Source organism: Orcinus orca, chromosome 11, assembly GCF_937001465.1.
Source record: "Orcinus orca chromosome 11, mOrcOrc1.1, whole genome shotgun sequence".
Lineage (NCBI taxonomy): Eukaryota > Metazoa > Chordata > Mammalia > Artiodactyla > Delphinidae > Orcinus > Orcinus orca.
Window position 1 is genome coordinate 42482196 of NC_064569.1, and position 20791 is coordinate 42502986.

At 61.3% G+C, this 20791-nt stretch overlaps 1 protein-coding gene across 11 annotated transcripts; it reads left to right on the forward strand.

Annotated features, from left to right (window-relative positions):
• Positions 1-1767: 1767 nt before the first annotated feature.
• On the forward strand, positions 1768-20617 carry TNS2 (tensin 2). 11 transcript variants are annotated; one of them, XM_033436205.2, is made up of 29 exons: positions 1768-1962; positions 8855-8963; positions 9464-9501; positions 10394-10432; positions 10722-10760; positions 10914-10963; positions 11194-11383; positions 11661-11711; positions 12004-12126; positions 12214-12278; positions 13105-13188; positions 13745-13857; positions 13952-14012; positions 14276-14351; positions 14608-14737; positions 14826-14891; positions 14973-15086; positions 15322-16533; positions 16675-16825; positions 16948-17537; positions 17653-17742; positions 18057-18182; positions 18388-18480; positions 18607-18684; positions 18853-18930; positions 19340-19508; positions 19598-19666; positions 19773-19802; positions 19978-20617. In XM_033436205.2, exons 1-29 carry the CDS (start codon positions 1888-1890, stop codon positions 20114-20116), a joined length of 4248 nt encoding a protein of 1415 aa, XP_033292096.1. In that variant the 5' UTR covers positions 1768-1887; the 3' UTR covers positions 20117-20617. The 11 variants fall into 11 exon arrangements, 10 of the variants coding, with proteins under 10 accessions (XP_033292096.1, XP_049550973.1, XP_004274327.3 ...); XM_049695016.1 differs by lacking the exon at positions 1768-1962 and adding an exon at positions 3072-4427; XM_004274279.4 differs by lacking the exon at positions 1768-1962 and adding an exon at positions 4597-6195 and having other exon boundaries at positions 11212-11383.
• The last annotated feature ends 174 nt before the right edge of the window (positions 20618-20791 follow it).

Sequence of the window (20791 nt, forward strand, 5' to 3'; positions counted from 1 at the left end):
TTTTATTCCATTCCCTATTGATACTCTGCTCTACAGACACACACACACACCCCTTTCTGAAGTTCCCTCTCAGTATTGGATACCATTTTATGCAGGTGGAGGGTGGGAGTACAAGAGGAATCTGTTGATTGAGGCCCCAGAACTGGGAATTTGCGGAGCACAGGCTCTGGACGCGCAAGCTTACCGGCCATGGCTCATGGGCTCAGCTGCTCCGCGGCATGTGGGATCTTCCCGGACCAGGGCACGAACCCGTGTCCCCTGCATCGGCAGGCGGACTCTCAACCACTGCGCCACCAGGGAAGCCCTCCCCTCTGTTTTTACCTGGTGTTTACCTTTAATATTTGAGAGTATCTGTGTTCCATTTCCTGTACTGTTTATTTTAGTCATAAGATTAAGCGGGAACTCTAGCGATAAATCCTCATGTCCTTGAGGGGGTGTCTCCATAAACCTCCACCCTTCAGTCTGGAGAGGTGATGTGTCTGCTGTCCTAGGCTATACCACACAGGCAGAGTGGAGTTACGGTTGACAGCGTGGTGTGGGTTACAACTGAGGCCACTTTTAATGCACAGGCAGCGGGAATTTTCCAAACAGCTAGGGACAGACTGTTCATTGTTGCAAGGCAGGAAAGAGGTTAGAACAGTGGCAGAGAATCCTTAAGGTCACAAGGGGGTGGGAGCACAGAAAGCCACGGAAACCTCAGTCGACAGTTTTGGGGACTTGGAGCCAAGAGGAAGTGTGGGGCGGGAGGTGTAAGGAGATGGAAGCACAGTGACACAGGTGGCTTTCCTGGGCCAACTGCAGCAGCAGCTGCTCTTGTAGTTTATTGCTGGTGCGTTGACTTCTGAAGTCGAGCAATAAGTGGCTTGGTGTGCTGTGATCCCTGTGGGTAGGGAGGAAAAGCTCCGGCCCAGGCTACCTGTACCTACAGCCTACAAGGCAGCGCTTGCATACTGCAGCTCCACCGCAGGCAGCAGCCTCAGTCACATCCTCCAAAGCCTTCATTTCAAGCCACTCCCCTCACTGTGTAATACTGAGGTCTTGGTAAACGATGATGGAAAAAAGGGTGAAGCTAGGAAAGGCTGACCGGAAAGAGGTTCATGTTGGTTGTGCACAGAAAAGGCAGGGAGGAAAACTCCCTGTACTATGGCCCAACAGGGTACTCAAGTTCAAGGGAAAGGTAGGCACCGGTATGGCCCCCATCCTCAGTCATAAGAATGTGTGGACTCTTTCAGAAGCCCAGCCGTGGAAACGGGTCCCAGGATGGGTCAGCCCTGTCAACCTACGTAAATCTCGAGCCATCAGAGGCTGCAGGTTTGGCATCAACTTCAGTCTGGTCAGGTCCCTCGTGTATTCCAATCCACACGGCCTAGTTTCTTCTAAACAGAGTCAAACACTAGGCTCTGGATCCCAAGGCAGGGTCCCAGTTAGTGCTGAGGGCGTCACCTCGAGCGCTAAGTGAGCTCACAGCATCTGGTTTCTCAGGAAGTGGGAGAGCTACATACACATCTGCTCCTGGGAAGCATTATTTCTCAAATAAAACCTTGTTTCTCAGCAACAATTTGTAGCCCCCAGGGCCACAAGTGTGGAGGGAAGACGTGCCTTCCCTCACCCCCCAGCCTCAGCAGAAAGAAAGAGTTTGGAAGAGGCGAGCTGTGCAGCTCCCCGCCCAGCTGCAGCAACCTCCCAGCTGGACAATATACCCTCTGTCCTCAGCTAGGAGATCTTGCCTCTGGAGACAGCTCTTCCCCTTCCCCCACTCTTCCTGGTTCCCAGAGCCCAAACCCTCCCCTGAAGTTCCCCTGACCTCTTCCAGCCAGACCAGCCTACTCCCTCAATGCTCTCCTATAGTCCCCCACCCCCAGGATCTGAGCACACTCAGTCACAGGCATGGGATCACCCCAGACCAGGGAAGAGGGGGTTCAGCCTTCCGTGCCAGGATGGGCTGCCCCCTGCATAGTTAAGGTAAGAAACCCTGCATGAAGGGTCAGAGGGTGTTGCTCAACTTGTTTCACCTTCACTAACATGATCCTGCTTTTCTCCTCCCTTTCCCCTTCCTTTCTAAAGTCCCCTCTGCTCTGAGCTGGTAGTCAGGATGCCTGGCTGGCCCTATGTGCCACGTGCCACCCATTATAATTTCACCCCCTCCAAGCCACCTTCTATATTTTCTCACTCTCAACCTTCCTCATCAGCTTCCCCCCTTCAGCCCCCTTCCGCCGTCCCCACATTGAGAGCAGGAATCAAGTCTGGGCTGGAAGTTCCGCTACCCATCTTACGACCCTCCCCCAATTCCTTGGAACCTCAGAAGTGCCTCTTAGCGAGAATTCCCTGGCGGTCCAGTGGTTAGGAGTCGGGGCTTTCACTGCTGAGGGGCCGGGTTTGAAAAAAAAAATGTCCTCTTAGGGGCAGCAATACCAGCATGAGTGTGAGGCTCTGGCCCTCCCATCATTCTGGGATCCAGTCAAGTACGTTTTCTCTGGGTCCCAGTCTCTCCTTTGGTACCTCTAAAACCTACCCTTTGGCGTGCATCCCAGGGCCCAGCCAAAGACCCTAATGAACTCTGGAAAGAGCAAGATTTTAAAAGAGGTAGACTTAGGCTCCAAAGAACGGAGTGAATTTTCCTATCTTGGCTATCTCGATTACATAATCAAATCTTACCAAAATACACAGAACGACCTTCAGCCCTGCCCCTTCGCCAGTAGCCTCTGATCCCCGTGGTTCTCCTCTCTCCTCTGGCCTTCTCCAGACTCTGGCCTCTCACCTTCTCCCAGTGCCTCCCTACCTCTTCCCTCCCCCGCTCCGTTGGCCCCCAGCCCTTCCTCCAGATCCCAGTGACTCCTGCCGCTCTAATCTCTGCCTATTGGACACCAACTCAGTCAAGAGCAGTAAGATCAAGGCTCCCCGGTCCCAGCCACACCTACCCCTCCCAAATGCCAGTCTCTGGGGGACCTGCATTGTCACCATCCGCAGCTTCCCAGCCTCTTCCCTGCCGCCAGATTAGCATCAGGTGCCCCACTCCCTCGTAGTCAGAACCAGACTTCTCAGCCTTTGCCAAAGGCTAGATGAGCACAGAAAAGACCCAGCTGAGAGAGGAGACAGGGAGGGATAGAAGGCCTTAGCGCGGGCGATACTGGCTGCCTTGAGCAGGTATTGGGCATTGAGGTCTGGGCACCGGCTCCTCAGAATCCGCCTGCCCCCCTCCCCCACCAGTTTTCATCATGGAAAATCCAGTGGGGAGGGTGAGGGAGAAAGTGTCAGGAAGTGCTCACTGCTAAAGAACACTGGGGAACCTGGGAATGGGAATAGATTGATTGAGCTTCTAGAAAGACATCCTTTCCCTCTACCTTCCCCTCCAGGGTGGCACAACTCAAACCAGCCCCACAGCCCATTAACTCAGCTCCAGGAAGTTCCTATCCAGTACCAGATCCAGACACTGCAAAAGAAGTGAATGAGATTAGACCACAGAATAAATTTCCATGTCCACTGGAAAGCCTGGAACTTGAGTTAAATGAGAGGAAGACTTTAATAGAATTATCCTAGGGAACAGGAATGACAGTCCAGGTCCAAAGCAGGGCGATGTTTGGGCCGACTGGAGCAGCTTAGGCGTGGGGTTGGGAGGTTGAACTTGACCTGAAGGTCCTCAGCTGTGAGTCCTTTGGGGCAGACTAGGTGGCATTCGAGAAGTCTCCCGTGGCAGAGGACCAGAGGAGTGCGTCCAGCGACTTGGGACATAAGTGATACCAGATGCCTTCGTTTGAAGCCCCGGTGGGTAGGTGGCGCTAGCCCCACTAGGCTAGGCCGCAGGTGGCCCCTGATTTCGGGGTCAGGCCCACTCCCAAACGCATTCCCGTGGAGGGGCCGAACTGAGAGAGGCCGAGGCAGTCCTCTGCACCCTTGTTTCTAGTGCCTTCTGGACCTGTGTCCACCTTTTCTTCTGCGTCTGTTTGGCTCGTAAGTTTTTTTGCCTGTGTCCCTCTGGGTCAGTCTCTTCCGGACTCTTTGAGATTTTCCTGTCCCTGTGTTCTCCGCGTCCACCTCTCCCAAAATCTCTCCCCGCATTTCTGTCTCTTCCGATCTCCAAGGGTCTCTGCCAGTCCCCGCATGCCTCCTTCCCAGCTCCTGGGCGCGTGGGTTCGCCAGAGAAGGTGGGGAGGAGAAAAGGAAGAAGGAGAAGGACGAGGGGCGGGGAGCGGGCGGCACGTGGGGATTGGAGCCCGGGAAGGAGGGAGAGAGGGAGGGAGAGGAGCCCGCGGGAGGGAGGAGAGGGCGGCGCAGGGAGCGGCAGGGGCGAGCGCAGCGCGCCCGCCCCGTCTCCTCCGCCTCCTCCGCGTCCGCTCGGCGCGGGCCCGGACGAGATGGGCTGGCCCGGGGGCTCCCCCTGCTGCTGCCCCGCCCCGCCGCGCCCCCGCCCCGCCGGGCGCCCCCCGCAGGTGAGTGGCCGCGCTGCGCCGGGCGGGAGGGCGGCGGCCTGTGCGTCACGGCCCGGCGGGCAGTGCCGGGGGCGGTCGCCAGGGGGCGCGGGGCCACCGGGTGGGGCGAGGGGGCGCGGGGAGCGGGGCGGGCGCGCTGGGCCGGGGGTCGGGAGCCGCGGGGCCGGGGACGGCAGCGGGCGGGGCCCGGAGGCCGGAAAGGTGACCAGGGGGCGGGGCCGGCCCGCGGTCACTCCCCGGCCCGGCCGTCTCGCCTTCGCCCGTCCCGGGCGCACACGCCGCCGCTCCGTCCCGCCACGCACGCGCTCGCGCCGCCCCTGCAGGCCCGGGACCTGGGCGGGAACTGGCCGGGGAGAGTGCGAGTCAGGGTTTTGCTATTTTACTTCACATCTGGGGAAACCGAGGCAGATTCGGCTTCCACCGTCAATTCTCCAGGTCACCCTGGGCACACTCGCACACTCCGCCTTCCCTCCTTGTCTCCTTCCCTGGGCCTCACCCCTCCTCGCGGCTGGGCTCCCAGCCGCTCATCCAACCACAGCTATTTCCAGGAAGGGGGAGTGTTGGGTGGAGGGGGTTCTCCAAACAAACCCAGGGCTTGGGAAGTAAGAGGAGGCCAGGCTGGGGGACAGACTGACGGGCTCTGGAAAGTTCCAGGCAGGAGGAGGGTGAGGGTCCCAGGGGTCTGGCCTGGCCTTTCCAGGCCTGCCCCAGCGAGCTGCTTTTCTTCTCAGCACTGCCTGAAGGCTCAGCGCTCTCCCATCCCATCTCACTTCAGAGGTGCTCCACAGGGTGGGGAGGGACTCAAAGCCATGCTTCCCTGGCCACCCAACATGGGGGCTAGTGAGCCACCCACGAGGACAGGAGTGAGGGTCAGAGAAGGTCTGGGGACCTGTTGCCAGGTGAGGGGACTTTCAGCCTCGGGAGGCAGCAGGAGTAGAGAGAAGCCTGCTGGAGGGGTCCTGGCCAGGGTAACTGTAATAGGAGGGGAGAAGGGCCATCCCACCACTACCACAGCACCTCTCCTGATCCCAGCAGGGCTGGGGACTGCACCAGGCCAGGCCCGGTTGCCCACACTGGCCAGGGGCCTGGAATGTCCTGGGACCCAGCCAGGGCTGGTGGGGTGGGAGTGTGTTGCAGAGCTAGTGCCCCTCTCCAGTTACAGGCTAGGCCTCCCTCTGGCTAAGGTACCCTGGGGGCAGACTTCCTGACCTGGAAGGAGAATTAGAGCTTCAAGGGAGAAGCCTCAGGGTAAACCCAGTCCAGGCAGCCCAAGGAAGTGTCCTGATTGGGCTCATCCCGGCAGCAGCGGCAGGGTTAGACCAACCCAGATGGGCTCGAGGGAGGGAGAGGGAAGGTTAAGGAGGACCTGGTGGGAGAAGCCAGAGCTGGGGGAGCTTCCAGAGCCCTGGGACATTCAGTAATACGCTGCAAATGGGGGCGGGACACACACGTTTGCACATTCTTTCAAGCCACTGGACTGTTCCACTGGACTGCTCTGGGGAGCTGCTGTCCAAGGCTTGGGGCTGAGGACCCCCAGGCTATTAACCCCTTATACTTTCGGAAGATTACTCCCCCCCATCCTTTCCAAGGCCCCAATCCACCTCCTTCCCTTAACTTCCGGGACAGGAAGCTGGCCGCATTCCCAGGAGGGAGGCAGGAGGCCCGCGGAGGGGCGTGGAGTATGTGTTGGGAGGGGGGCCTCCTGTCCGGTTCTCGGGCCCTGGGACAGCTGCTGAGGAAGGAGAGCGGAGCTGGGAGAGCCATGAAGGTAGCGTTCAGGCTCGGGAGGGGGGGGGGCGGGGGGGGCCCAGACCTAGAGCTTGGGGTGGCAAGGCTCAAAAGAGCTAGAGACCTGAGAGAAACAAGCCAGAGAATAGGTGAGTAGGGTACTGTGTCAGGAGCAGAGCAGCTGGGGAGCTCTCAGGAGAAGGGCCCCAAATGCCTCGGGCTGGGGCAGGAGAATGGCTCGCTCCTGTGCGCAGAGCGGACTCTGGCTGGAATTTGACCTTCCAGTGTAGATGGTGGGGGCAGGGGGCCAGTGCACGTTCTCCTTTTCCTATTTCTTCACAACTGGTAAAACTGAGGCAGGAAGCTGGCCCTCAGTCCCATTCTCCCTTACCCTCAGGATGCACTTCAGTCCTGAGCTGGCTGGGGTGGCAATTCCCAGCTCCCACTCCCCCCACCAGAGTCCCCAGAGAGCCTGAGAGTTCAGGCCGGGAGGCTGGCCTGGCTGGGACGCGGTGTTCCCCGCTGGCCCTTGAGCCCTGCCCTGAGACCTAAATTCCCACCCCGCCCCTGCCCCGCCCCACTGGGGGCTGGATCTCAGGATCCCACAGATCCCTGGATAGGGCAGATCCCTGGGCATGGGGCAGCTCCAGAGCAGGGTGGGCTGGGGGCAAAAGATCCTGGGCTGACACTCCCAGCAGGGTAGATCCTGGGAATCTGATCTCCTGGCCTCCCCCACTTCCTACCCCCCCCACCCGCCCCCACTTCCTGGAGCAGCGACCTGCCCCCTTCCCGCCTGCACTCCCCTCCACTTCCAGGGCTGGGCTTCTCCTCACACCAGCCAGACAGCCTACTCTCCACCCAGGGGAAGTGGCTGCCTCCGCCAGGCCGCTTCCAGGAAGCCCCGGGCCAGGCCCCAGCATTGTTCGGGCCCCACGGCCGGCACCCCAGGCAGCCGGACACCATGAAGTCCAGCGGCCCAGTGGAGAGGCTGCTCAGAGCCCTGGGGAGGAGGGACAGCAGCCGGGCCACCAACAGGGTAGGAGGGCCCATTGGCTGGACAGAGGAGGGGCAGGGGCGGAGGTGTGGGCAGTGGGGGAGGGGGCCAGGACTCAGGCCAGACCCCCTTCCTAGTTTCGGCTTCCTCAGCCTTCTCCCCTTATCCCGCATCCCCTCGCAACCCCTCGTTACGCTATCGCTCTGGAGTGGCCAGTCTGGCTGTGGCGTGAGCAGCAGACGTTAGGGTTAGAGCAAAACCTGGTGTCCCTTTCAGCTCCCCTGACACATTCCCTGCCCTAGCCCAGGCCAGCCCTGCACCCAGGAAGGTATACATCATCGTAGGACCTTCCTGGGTACTATTCTGGAACCCCAGAGAGGACGTCCCTAAGCTGAGAAGTTTGAGGGAGATGGGATGGGGGTGGCGAAGGAAGGGAGGGAGGGAGGGAGGCAGCCAGGTCTCAGGAGTGCTTTAGACAAGCGGGGGGAGTTGATTGGCTTTCCACTGCTATCACCTGTGTGTGCCATTAATGCCAAAATGCACCCAGGTTTCCTAGTGGGTCTGGCAGAGTTGGTCCAGCCCAGAAGAGTTCAAGTTGGGTTTAATCCAGAAGCTTCAGGGACAGCCAAGAGACCAGAGGTGCTGCCTGCATCCCCAGGCTGAGGGGCCTGGAGGCCCCTTCACTGCCTTTCCCCACATTTTCTCAGCCTCACCCCAAAAGAAGCATCTCAGGGCAACATGAGACAATACAATGGGGGAGGGAGGCAGGAAATTGAACGCCAGAGAAGGAGAAAAATAGGTAGAAGAGAGAAGAGGCAAGGAAGCAAATGGTCCCCAGAGGATGGGAGGGATGGGACAAGGTAGGCCTGGGCCATAGGGGGCATCCCAGCCTCCCCGCTCACTGCACTCTGGGTGGGGAGGGGCCCAGGAGCATCTGCTCCACCCTCTCCCCCTCCAACGCTGGAATCCCACTTGAACCTCCTCAAGTGACGGGGCACTTACTACATCCCGGGCACTTACTACATCCCGGAGCAGTAAGGCAGCGAAATATTTCCAAGTCATGCCTCCATCTGCCTCTCCCTCTGAGCATTACCGCCCCCTCCTTACACAACTGCTGCCTGCCGCCTGGGTGCACAATGAGTAAACATGTTGTTCTGACACTAGGGGGAGGAGGGCGTGTCAGCCGCCTGGAGGACTGGGACATCGGGACCAGGGGAGCAGGCCTGGCTGAGGCCCTCCTGCCGGGTCAGTCTGGGTGCTGTGTGACTGACACCGTACATTCATGTCTGAGCCCCTCCCTGCTCACTCTACCGAAGCCTCCAGCTGGGGAGGGCAAGATGGGAGGAGAAACAGGTTGTCTTCATAGCAGAGTCAAGGAGCACCATCCCCCCACACCAGGACGGAAGCTCTAGGGCTTGGGTGGCAGTGACCGCAAGGGTATCACACACCAGGGCCACGTGAGGGGCCTAAGTGATCCCTTGGGGAGGAGCTGACCCAGCTAGGGTGACGCAAGGCGCCAGGTTCTATGCACTGTCTAGGACAAGCCCTACAACTGCCCGGAAACAGCTGTGGCCAAGTGCATTCTACGAGTTTGGGGGCTTTATTGGGATGGAAGAGAGAAACTGTGCAGTGCTCGGGCCCCGGCCTGGTCCTGGAGATGGGCCCGTGGGAACTGACACCTCTGTCTGTCTGTCCCTCCACCTAGCCTAGGAAAGCTGAGCCACATAGCTTCCGGGAGAAGGTTTTCCGGAAGAAACCACCGGTCTGTGCAGTGTGTAAGGTGACCATCGATGGGACAGGCGTCTCATGCCGAGGTGAGGCGCCCTGCCCTATGCTGTGACTCTGCGAGCATCACCCAGCACCACTGGGTTGCACAACCCCAGCAGGCAGACCGCAGAACAGAACCCGTACTGCGCGTGCTGCCCCTGGGCTGGGCCACGTGGGAGCCAAGAGGAACTGCGTCCCCTCCAAACAGCCCTTGCTCCCCCAGCACCCCAGGAGACCCAGTACTCTAAATCACCTTCCCACGTCACCTGAGACTGGAGGCTTTCCTCCCTTGCTTCCTCTTCACCCGCACCCACCCTAGAACGTTACCCCTGGCTCCCTCCCTCCCTGGCCTGGGCAGTAGGGCACCACTGCCATGCGCTTCCCTTGAACTCTGCCCCTGCTCCCCCACTCCAGCCAGCTCAGTACAGCCGGAGTCCTGGAAGTCCCAAGGTCTAGTTCCAGGGCCTGGGGAGATGGGAGAGGGCCACCCCTTCCACTGCCCCAGTGGGCCCCTGCTAACCCCTCTCCTCCCCTCCATCCCCTCTAGTCTGCAAGGTTGCGACACACAGAAAATGTGAAGCAAAGGTGGGTACCTGCTGTGGGGAGGGGGACTGGGGTCCCTTCCTCCTCTGAAACAGGCTTCTCCGACCACACTGGCATCAACCCTCCACCCTTCTCATCATTGGGGAACCCCTGCTGGGTGGGAGAGGGTACTGTACTGGGCCCTTTAAGAACCATCCTACTCCACCCCCTGGAGGGCTGGCCCAGGCAGCGCAGACAGCGACAGCGCAGCGTTTGTCTTGGTGCGGTGCCCAGGCTGCAGCTGGCGAGTGGATGGGGGGTAGGGAAGAGGAGGAGAGCGAGGAGGAGGAAGGGTGGGGTGGGTGGGTGTCAGAGCAGGATTTCGGAGACTGGCAGCCGGATGGGCTGTGCCTTCCTTCTGGGGAAGGGTCCTCAGGATGCCTGAGTGGGTCTTGTCCTGGGCCCTGGAAAGGCTGGGCAGAAGGTGCAAGGTGTAGATAGCACCCACTGTCCACTGGGAACCTGAGACAGCTGCATCTCTGGGGAGGTGCCCTGGTCCTCCTCCTGCAGTGTGAGGGGTCCTAGGGCCTTGGAGCTGGCTTTGGGGAGCTGTGTGCCCAGGGGCGGGGTCTCCCAGTGAAAGAGGCCAGTGTCCATCCCTAGCCATGGCCTGCCTGCATGGCTCTATATATAACTCCTGCCCTGCAGCTGGATGAATGGGGGTCTGTGTGGGCAGGGGGCTGGAAGCCAAGAGTAACAAGTGGGGGGCCCAGGGGTGGGGGACCGAGAGGCCAGAGGGGAGGCTCCCTTAAATAGAAGAACCTCAGTTGCAGCCTGCGCCCATCTGCTGACAGCCCCTCCAACTTCTCGCTGAAGCTGAGGGGTGGCCCCATCCTTAAGCCTGGGAAAGCCCATTTCACCAGCAGCTCAGCTCCTCACTCCCGTCTCCTTCCAGGTGACTTCGTCCTGTCAGGCCTTGCCTCCCACGGAGCTGGTAAGTATGCTCTGGGATGGGGTGACCGAGGCAAGGAACCTGGCTGCGGCGGTGTCCAGAGGTCTGGTGGCCACAGAGAGGGCCCCCAGGAGGTTACCTTGAATGGACTAATGTGGATAGTGGTCAATCCTGAGGCAGTGGGAAAAAACTTGAGCCCTCTGCTATCGTCCTCTTGGGCCTGCTGGGGGCTAGGACTCCGCCCCCCCCCCCAGTACATTCCTCACAGGGATGCCGGCTGGTCCTCGCCCCTTCCCTAACCACTCCCTTTTCCTCCCCCATCTCCCTCTAGCGGAGAAACACGGCCCCTGTGAGGCGCATAGAGCACCTGGTAAGGTGATGCTGGAGGAGGGGGGCGGAAGCAGGTAGCTCTGGGACTAAGGACCTAGGTTTCTTCTGAGGCAAAAGTTCATGGAACTCTGGAGTGGGGAGCCTAGAGTGAGGGGCACAAAAGACGTGTGCAAAGTCTCATCTCATCCACCAGGGATCCACCAAGTCTCTGAACTACTCAAAGCAACGCAGCACTCTGCCCAGGTAAGTGAGGGCGCGGGGTGTGGTCCCATATGAGCCCCTTCCGCTGGCCTCACACCTCAGCCCAGGGCAGGGCCCCCCAACAAAGCTCTCCAGGCCAGCGCCGCCCCCCAGCTGGTCCCACCCACTCTCAGGACCCAGGAGACCTCACCTGTAGTCAGCCAAACACCCTTCCTCCACACCAGCCTCCGGTGCCCGCCCCACCCCCACTCTCCGCCCTGTTCCTAACACAGGCTTCGCCTCCTCCCCAGGAGCTTCAGCCTGGATCCTCTCATGGAGCGCCGCTGGGACTTGGACCTCACCTACGTGACGGAGCGGATCCTGGCCGCCGCCTTCCCCGCGCGGCCCGACGAACAGCGACACCGGGGACACCTGCGCGAGCTGGCTCACGTGCTGCAATCCAAGCACCGCGACAAGTACCTGGTGAGGGGCGGGACCTGCCTCAGTCAGCCAACGAGAGGGCTGGGAGGTCCAGGCCCCTCCCTGACGTCACGCCGCGGAGGCGGAGCCCCGAGTGGGCGGGGCCCGGGCGCAAACCTGGACCGCCGACTGGGCTGTACGAGCTAGGTTGGGCCTTAGCGACCCCCTCATTTTGGAGAAAGACCCTTCCTTAGGGTCACAGCGGGTGATACCACCTCCAAGCATCATCGCGCCTCGCTGCCTGGGGTCACTTCGCCTAATGCCCCCACTTTACTTGCAGCTCTTCAACCTTTCAGAGAAAAGACATGACCTGACCCGCCTAAACCCCAAGGTAGGAGGGGATTAAAGCCATCACCCCCTGCCTCCTCGGTATTAATAGTAGCAATTGCTATCTACTTCACTCTGAAGCACTTTCCCATATGACACGCCACTTGGGACACCCCAAAGCATGGTGCATCAGGTATCAACCCATTGTCCAGGTGAGGGAAGTGTTGAAGCTGCCATGGACACAGCCAACAGGCCCCTGACCTTGTCTCCAGGCCCCTACAGCCTGTCCCTCTTCCACCCCCACCCACCTCTTCTTTGGTGGCCACCAGCCCCAGTCCCACTCCTGCACCCCTCAGGTCCAGGACTTTGGCTGGCCTGAGCTGCACGCGCCCCCGCTGGACAAGCTGTGCTCCATCTGCAAAGCCATGGAGACGTGGCTCAGTGCTGACCCGCAGCATGTGGTCGTACTGTACTGCAAGGTGAGCTGGGAGCGCGAGTTCGCAGGGCTGGGGTGCCCTCAGCCAGGAGCCCCAGCAAGCCCTGCATCCCTGTCTCTTTGTCCTTAGGGGAGCAAGGGCAAGCTCGGGGTCATCGTCTCTGCCTACATGCACTACAGCAAGATCTCTGCAGGGTAAGGCTCCCCAGCCCCGAGCGCCCCCTTCCCCAGTGACCCTTCCTCCAGCTGGCCCTTGACGAGCCCATCTCCTCTGAAGCCCACCTCAGTGTTCAGAAGAGCCATTTACTATAAACTTGACCTTTCCACCTCCTTCTTCTCACTTGTACTTCACCACAGTTTTCCTAGGGCTGCTGTAACACAGTGCCACAAACTAAGTGGCTTAAAACAACAGAAACCTGTTGTCTCAGTTCTGGGGGCTACAAGTCTAAAATCTGAGGTGTCAGCAGGGCCACACTCCCACTGAGACTCTGGGTAGAGACCTTCCTGGCCTCTTCCTAGCTCCTGGTGCTGCCAACAGTCCTTGGTGTTCCCTGGCTTGCAGATGCACCACTCCGATCTCTGCCTTTGTTGTCACATGGCCTTCTTCCTGTGTGTCTGTGTGTCTGTGTCTCTTCTTCTCTTCTTCTAAGGACACCAATCATATTGGATTAAGGGCTCATCCTACTCCAGTATAACATCATAACTAATTACATCTGCAACGACCCTATTTCCAAATAAGGTCACATTCTGAGGTACATATCTTTTGCGGGGACACGATTCAACCCATAACATGGTCATATTGTCCCATTTTACAGAGGAAGAAACTAAAACTCAGGGAACAATTGCCCGAGGTCCAACAACTAGTAAAGTGACTGGGGTTTCTAGTTCTCTTCACCACCACTCTGGGCCTCCTCTAGACTTGGGGGAAATCGCACCTCTCTTCCCTCCCCTGGGGCTTAGGGATGGGAGACCAGGTTGGAGACCAGCCCCTAAGACCCCACACTGGTCCCACTCTCCCCAGGGCGGACCAGGCGCTGGCTACCCTTACCATGCGGAAGTTCTGTGAGGACAAGGTGGCCTCGGAGCTGCAGCCCTCCCAGCGCCGGTGAGCAGCCTAGGTGGGGACGGGCCAGAGGAGCAGTTCCCTCCGTGGCTACGAAGGCCGAGGTTCTCTCATTCATGCCGCACACCTTCATGGAGCGCCTCCTGTGTGCTTGGGATTGTGCCAAATGCTGAGAACGCAGAACAAGCACAGGGTCCCTGCTCTCACGGGGCTTATTTACACGCTAGTGGGATAGACGGCAATAAACCTGTGAATACGGAGACAAGGTTGTTTTGGATGATGACAGGTGCTATCTATACAAAAATAAAGCTGAGTCTCGTGGTGAACGGAGACTCACAGGACAGTCAGGGCCCACCGCTATATAACGTGAGGCAGAGATCTGGGGGAAGAGCATTCTAGACAGAGGGAACAGCAAGAACAAAACCTCGGAGACAGCAAGAAGGATGGAGGTTAGATGCAAGGAAGAAATCTCTGTTGAGCTGGAAGATGGGAGGGAAGCGCCGAGGAGAAGGTGGCTGGGGCAGCGTTCGTGGTTGAGATGACACCAGGGGATCTCCAGAGGAAGGGGCTTACGTCCTCCTTGACATCCCCCCACCAGGTATATCAGCTACTTCAGTGGTCTGCTGTCCGGCTCCATCAGAATGAACAGCAGCCCTCTCTTCCTGCACTATGTGCTCGTGCCCATGCTGCCAGCCTTTGAACCTGGCACGGGTGAGTCTGCTTGGAATGTACTCCGGGGAGCGGGCTGTCGCCCACCCCCTCCACTCAGCACCCCTCACGTGCCTTCTCCTTCCTGCCCCTCCAGGTTTCCAGCCCTTCCTCAAGATCTACCAGTCCATGCAGCTTGTCTACACGTCTGGAATCTAGTGAGGGCTCTGTTCCCGGGCCCCTGCTTCCCTGCTCCCTGGGTCCCTGTTTCTCCAGCCTCCCCAGATAGCTGGGCCTCCAGCCACTGCACCCACAAACTAATAGCATCACAGAATCCGTTTTATAGGTGGGGAGGCTGATGCTTACGGGGCTCTCACTAAGGCAGTGTTCAGTCTCCAGTCTCCCAACTGCCTCCTGGCTCTTCACAGCCACCCGTGTACCCGAGTGCCCCTGATTCACCTCTGCCCTCTCTCTTCCCCAGTCATGTTGCAGGCCCTGGTCCCCAGCAGCTTTGCATCAGCCTGGAGCCGGCTCTCCTCCTCAAAGGCGATGTCATGGTGAGGGGGCCTTAGCGACAGGGAGAGTCCTGGGGGTGGGGTGAGGGGCGGTGGTATGAGCCGCCAGCTGCACAGTCTCTGGTGAGCCATCAATTCGAGGCCGATGGGAGGGCAAAGAGGGCATCCTCCTGATGGGGAGGTCACCCTGGGGTTCAGGCAAGGCAGAGCCGTGGCCAGATAGTCCCCAGGGTGGAAGCACTGAGGAGACGTGAGTGGACACGAGGGCCTGAACGCCAGTCTCCCTCCCCTCACCCAGGTGACGTGCTATCACAGGGGTAGCCGGGGGACTGACCGGACCCTCGTGTTCCGAGTCCAGTTCCACACGTGTACCATCCATGGACCACGGCTCACCTTCCCCAAGGACCAGCTGGACGAGGCCTGGGCCGGTGAGTTGGAGACAAGTGGCTTGGGGGCTGGAGCCCAGGTGAGGGCGGGCGGGCGGGCGCCTGGTTCCTCACTGCCCACTCCCCGCAGACGAGAGGTTCCCCTTCCAAGCCTCGGTGGAGTTCGTCTTCTCCTCCAGCCCAGAGAAGATCAAAGGTGAGAGCCAGGCCTGGCCCCGACTGGGGGCGGAGGGGAGTCGTCCCTCCCTGCGCCTCACCCCCGGGTGCCCTTCCGTAGGCAGCACCCCACGGAACGAGCCCTCGGTCTCTGTTGACTACAACACGGCAGAGCCTGCCGTGCGCTGGGACTCCTACGAGAACTTCAACCTGCACCACGAGGACAGTGTGGATGGTGTGTGGGGCGCGGGGCGGCAGGAGGTGGAGTTTTGGGGGGCACACTCTTCCCTCCCCAGGCAGACACCCCTCCCAAGAGACACCCCCTGAGCTGGAGTCTCCTGCGCTGTCCCCTGTTAACTCTCTCTCTCTCTCTCTCTCTCTCTCTCTCTCTCTCTCTCTCTCTCTCTCTCTCTCTCTCTCTCGCCCCCTTTTGCCTGCTTGCCCTCCCTCCCGGACCTCTCCCCACCCAGACTCCGTCACCCATACCCGGGGGCCCCTGGATGGCAGTCCTTACGCCCAGGTGCAGCGGGCCCCCCGCCAGACCCCGCCGGCGCCCTCTCCGGAGCCGCCCCCGCCCCCGCTGCTCTCTGTCAGCAGCGATTCTGGCCATTCGTCCACGCTGACCGCCGAGCCCGCCGCCGAGTCCCCTGGCCGGCCACCCCCGACAGCTGCCGAGCGGCGGGAGCTGGAGCGCCTCCTGGGGGGCTGTGGCGTGGCCGCCGGGGGCCGGGGAGCTGGGCGTGAGACGGCCATCCTCGATGATGAAGAGCAGCCCCCGGCGGGCGGAGGCCCCCGCCTTGGAATGTATTCGGGACACAGGCCTGGCCTCAGCCGCCACTGCTCCTGCCGCCAGGGCTACCGGGAACCCTGCGGGGTCCCCAATGGGGGCTACTACCGGCCAGAGGGGACCCTGGAGAGGAGGCGGCTGGCCTACGGGGCCTATGAGGGGCCCCCACAGGGCTATGCTGAGGCCTCTGTGGAGAAGAGGCGCCTCTGCCGATCGCTGTCCGAGGGGCCGTACCCCTACCCGCCTGAGCTGGGGAAACCGGCCAACGGGGACTTTGGCTACCGCACCCCAGGCTACCGGGAGGTGGTGATCCTGGAGGACCCTGGGCTGCCTGCCCTGTGCTCATGCCCCGCCTGTGAGGAGAAGCTAGCGCTGCCCACGGCAGCCCTCTATGGGCTGCGCCTGGAGAGGGAGGCTGGAGAGGGGTGGGCGGATGAGGCTGGCAAGGCCCTCCTGCACCCGGTGCGGCCTGGGCACCCGCTGCCCCTGCTGGTGCCTTCCTGTGGGCACCACCATGCCCCAGTGCCCGGCTACAGCTGCCTGAAGCCGCCCAAGGCAGGCGAGGAAGGGCATGAGGGCTGCTCCTACGCCATGTGCCCCGAAGGCAGGTATGGGCATCCAGGGTACCCTGCCCTGGTGACATACGGCTATGGAGGAGCGGTTCCCAGTTACTGCCCAGCGTATGGCCGGGCGCCTCACAGCTGCGGGTCTCCAGGCGAGGGCAGAAGGTATCCCAGCGCTGGTGCCCACTCCCCCCGGGCTGGCTCCATTTCCCCCGGCAGCCCACCCTACCCCCAATCCAGGAACCTCAGCTACGAGATCCCTGCAGAGGAGGGAGGGGACAGGTATCCGCCGCCAGGGCACCTGGCCCCAGCAGGACCCTTGGCATCTGCAGGTGAGGGCACTGGGATGGGGAGTGCCCAGGGCAGAGGAGGGCTCTGGAAGATGGTGGGGGAAGGCACAGAGTGAGAAAGAGCTAAGCCAGACAGAAGGGGCTCTTCCTGGCTCACAGCCCCTCCTCTCACCTTCCCTGCAGAGTCGCCGGAGCCGGTGTCCTGGAGGGAGAGCCCCAGCGGGCACAGCACCCTGCCTCGGTCTCCCCGAGATGCCCAGTGCAGTGCCTCTTCTGAGCTGTCCGGTCCCTCCACGCCCCTGCACACCAGCAGCCCAGTCCAGGGCAAGGAGAGGTACCCAGAGGGGCTGGGCAGCTCAGGCGCCTCTTGGTCCGGGCAGACCCTGAAGCCTGGGGTGGGGGCAGCTCTCACGGGGTTCTGCGGCTCTACTAACCACCTGCCCTCCCACCCCGCAGCGCCCGACGGCAGGACACTAGGTCCCCCACCTTGGCGCCCACTCAGAGACTGAGTCCCGGAGAGGCCTTGCCACCTGCTTCCCAGGGAGGGGCTGAAAGAGCTCCAGAGCTGCCAGCAAGAAGTGGGCCTGAGCCTCCGGCCCCTGGTCCCTTCTCCCCAGCCTCCCCGCCCAGCTCACCCAACGACTGGCCTCAGGAGAGGAGCCCGGGGGGCCGTTCGGACAGCACCAGTCCAAGGGGCCCTGTACCCACCACCCTGCCCGGCCTCCGCCACGCCCCCTGGCAGGGCCTTCGAGACTCCCCGGACAGCCCAGACGGGTCCCCCCTCACCCCTGTGCCTACTCAGATGCCCTGGCTTGTGGCTAGCCCAGAGCTGCCACGGAGCTCACCTGTACCTGCCTTCCCTCTGGCTGCATCTTATGACATCAGTGGCCCTACCCAGCCCCCACTTCCCGAGAAGCGCCACCTGCTGGGGCCTGGGCAACAGCCGGGACCCTGGGGCCCAGAGCAGGCATCGCCACCAGCCAGAGGCACGAGTCACCATGTCACCTTTGCACCTCTGCTCCCGGATAATGCCCCCCAACCCCCAGGTATAAAGGCCTTCAGGTGGCTGGGGCCACCTCAGGAGAACCCTTTTTCCCAGGGAGGGGCATGGCATGGGGACTGGGGAGCCCTGAGGCCAAGCTCAGTCCCTCCCTGTCCTAGAGCCCCCTGTGCAAGAGAGCCAGAGCAACGTCAAGTTTGTCCAGGATACGTCCAAGTTCTGGTATAAGCCACACCTGTCCCGTGACCAAGGTGAGAAGCCAGCCTGCGCCCACCCCCCGTCCAGGGCTCTGGCTCGGCTTTGGAGCCCATCCTTCCAGTCGGTGCCTCTTCCCCGTCTCAGCGGGCCTCCTCTGGGCCGAGCCTTTCTCTAGCTGGTGATTCTGGGCTTCGGGCTCAAGGAGGTCTAACACTGTCAGCGCTCTGTGCGCTGACTCCCCAGCGGCGTCCCGGGTGCTGTCGCCGCAGCTGTTAGGGCCAGAGGCCTGGGGAACTTGGGCAGCAGAGCGGAGGGGCTCCTTGGGGCTCAGTCGGCCGCTGAGAAGACTTCTCCCAACCTCCTGCAGCCATTGCCCTGCTGAAGGACAAGGACCCTGGGGCCTTCTTGATCAGGGACAGTCATTCATTCCAAGGAGCCTATGGGCTGGCTCTCAAGGTGGCTACGCCCCCACCCAGCGCCCAGCCCTGGAAAGGTACAGAATGGTCAACCGTGAGGGAAACGGGGAGTGGGGTGTGGGGAGGTACCAGAGGCCAGACAAGGCAGGGTGGGCCGTGTCGCTTCTTAGTGGGGAGAGGGAGCAGGTGTCCTCTCCTGCTCGGGAAAGAATTCCAGCAGGCGAGAAGCAGAATCTGGAATCTGACGAAGCCTTCCTCTCCCCTCCCCTCCCCTCCGCTCAGGGGACCCCTTGGAACAGCTGGTCCGCCATTTTCTCATTGAGACTGGGCCCAAAGGGGTGAAGATCAAGGGGTGCCCCAGCGAGCCCTACTTTGGTGAGAAGCAGGGGCTGGGAAGGCTGCACTGGGCTGGTCCAGGGAGGCCAAGAGGCGTCAGGAGGGAGGAGGTAGACCGCGGGTATCTCCGGGTGCCTCGAGACCCCACTCGCCTCTCCCCTGCAGGCAGCCTGTCGGCCCTGGTCTCCCAGCACTCCATCTCCCCGCTGTCCCTGCCCTGCTGCCTGCGTATTCCCAGCAAAGGTGGGTGTCCGGTCATCTGTCCTCCCACCTCTCCCCACCCACTGCAGGCAAAGGCAGAATCCCTAGGTCCTGGCTTCCCGCCTGCCTGCCTGCCTTCCCTCGGGGATGGCAAAGGTTGCTCTCCATCTCCCAGCACTGCCACTCCCCACTGGCCCCCGTTTCCCTCAGATCCTCTGGAGGAGGCCCCAGAGGCCCCAGCGCCCGCCAACATGAGCACAGCGGCAGACCTCCTGCGCCAGGGCGCCGGTACGGGCCTCTCCTTCCTTTCCTCCCCCTGGGCACCAAGGGGGCCGTTGCTGATACATGGGGCACTGAAAGGCCTTGAGGTGGGTGGGTGGGCCCTGGCGGATGCGTCTAACCCCTGAGGGCGGGGGAGCCCTGCATCTGTAGGCACAGTGGGAGAGGGAGTCCTTGCTCTAGGCTCCGTGGGGAGGGGGCTTGTTAGGACGCAGATTCTCAGGCCTCTTTCCAGCACCTCTGACTGTGGATCTGGGGGAGGCACAGAATCTGCCTTTTTAACAGGTTACCTGTGTGACATGCATCCCGAGCGCACTGGCTGGGGAAAGTGCGAGAGCCGGTGGGGTGGGGGGATCGAGGGGAGATAGACCTGGGGGCAGGCAGAGCCGCTGCTCCCTCCAACCCCCCGCCCCCCCAGCCTGCAGTGTGCTCTACCTGACCTCAGTGGAGACGGAGTCGCTGACAGGCCCCCAAGCGGTGGCGCGGGCCAGCTCTGCAGCTCTGAGCTGCAGCCCCCGCCCCACGCCAGCCATTGTCCACTTCAAGGTCTCAGCCCAGGGCATCACGCTGACGGACAACCAGAGGAAGTGAGTGTGCGTGCCAAGCCCCCCCGGGGGGGGGTGCAGGCCCTGGGGCCCCGATTTCCGGGTGACTTTCCCCACCCTCCTCCTCACAGGCTCTTCTTTCGCCGCCATTATCCAGTGAACAGCATCACCTTCGCCAGCACTGACCCTCAGGACCGGAGGTGACCCTCTCCCTCCCAGCCCTTTCGCCCCACAGTCCCCAGCTCAGCTCTTCCGTTGGTAGCTATTCCCCGGGTGCATCCCTTCACAGTTCTTCTCCTTCTGCAGATGGACCAACCCGGACGGGACCACCTCCAAGTAAGCCTCCCTGGGAGTGCAGTCGCCCCTCCCTGGCATGGCATGGCATGGCACTGGCGTGGCACTGGCGTGGCACTGGCGTGGCATCGAGGCACCTCCTTCCTCCCCAACCCTGGCGTGGCAGTCCCTGTGGAAGGGATGCTAAGCCCTCCCCATCCTGCCTTTGTACCCCCAGGATCTTTGGTTTCGTGGCCAAGAAGCCGGGAAGCCCCTGGGAGAATGTGTGTCACCTCTTTGCAGAGCTTGACCCAGATCAGCCTGCAGGCGCCATTGTCACCTTCATCACCAAAGTTCTACTGGGCCAGAGAAAATGAAGGAAGGCCACAAGCTCCGAGCCCACATCGACACTGCGCCCCTCTCAGCACCCCACAGCCCTCACTTCCCCTGGCCTGGACCCAGGAGACCCGGGATCCAGCCCCTCCCCTAGGAACGGGGAGCGGACACCGGCCTGGGACACTGCTCTCCTTCCCCGCCCCCAGCCTGCTAAGCAAAGTGGACGGGCCCATGAGATGACCTTGCATGTGAGCAGATGGCAGAGATGGGTGTGTGAAGGGTGAGAAGGCATCAGCAGTGGAGCCTGGAGGAGATGGGGATGGCCCTGCCTGCGCGAGAACATCAGCGCTGGCGGAGACAGGCCCTGCTAGCTCCACCCAGCTGCAGGTCCCAGCATGGCAGGGAGAGGGGAGAGTGTGGGGAGCAAGGCACTCCCTCCTCTGCCTCCCCTCTGAGCAGAGAGATCAGAGTGGGATCACATGAAAAGGGGGCTAAAAAAGAGTCTATTTTTGTCTAATAATAAAGAGTTTCTATAACGTTTAGTCGGAGTTGGAGTCATGCCTTGTTTCCAGGAAGGTCAAAGCCTCAGGTCTCCCAGGGGCACACCTGTGCTTCTTGGGGCATCCCAGGCCCAAGCCAGGCCCATGGGACACACACGATCCCCCTCCCTGGCCCCATACTGGTCCACACGTGCCTGGTGAGCAAGTGCCCTGGGC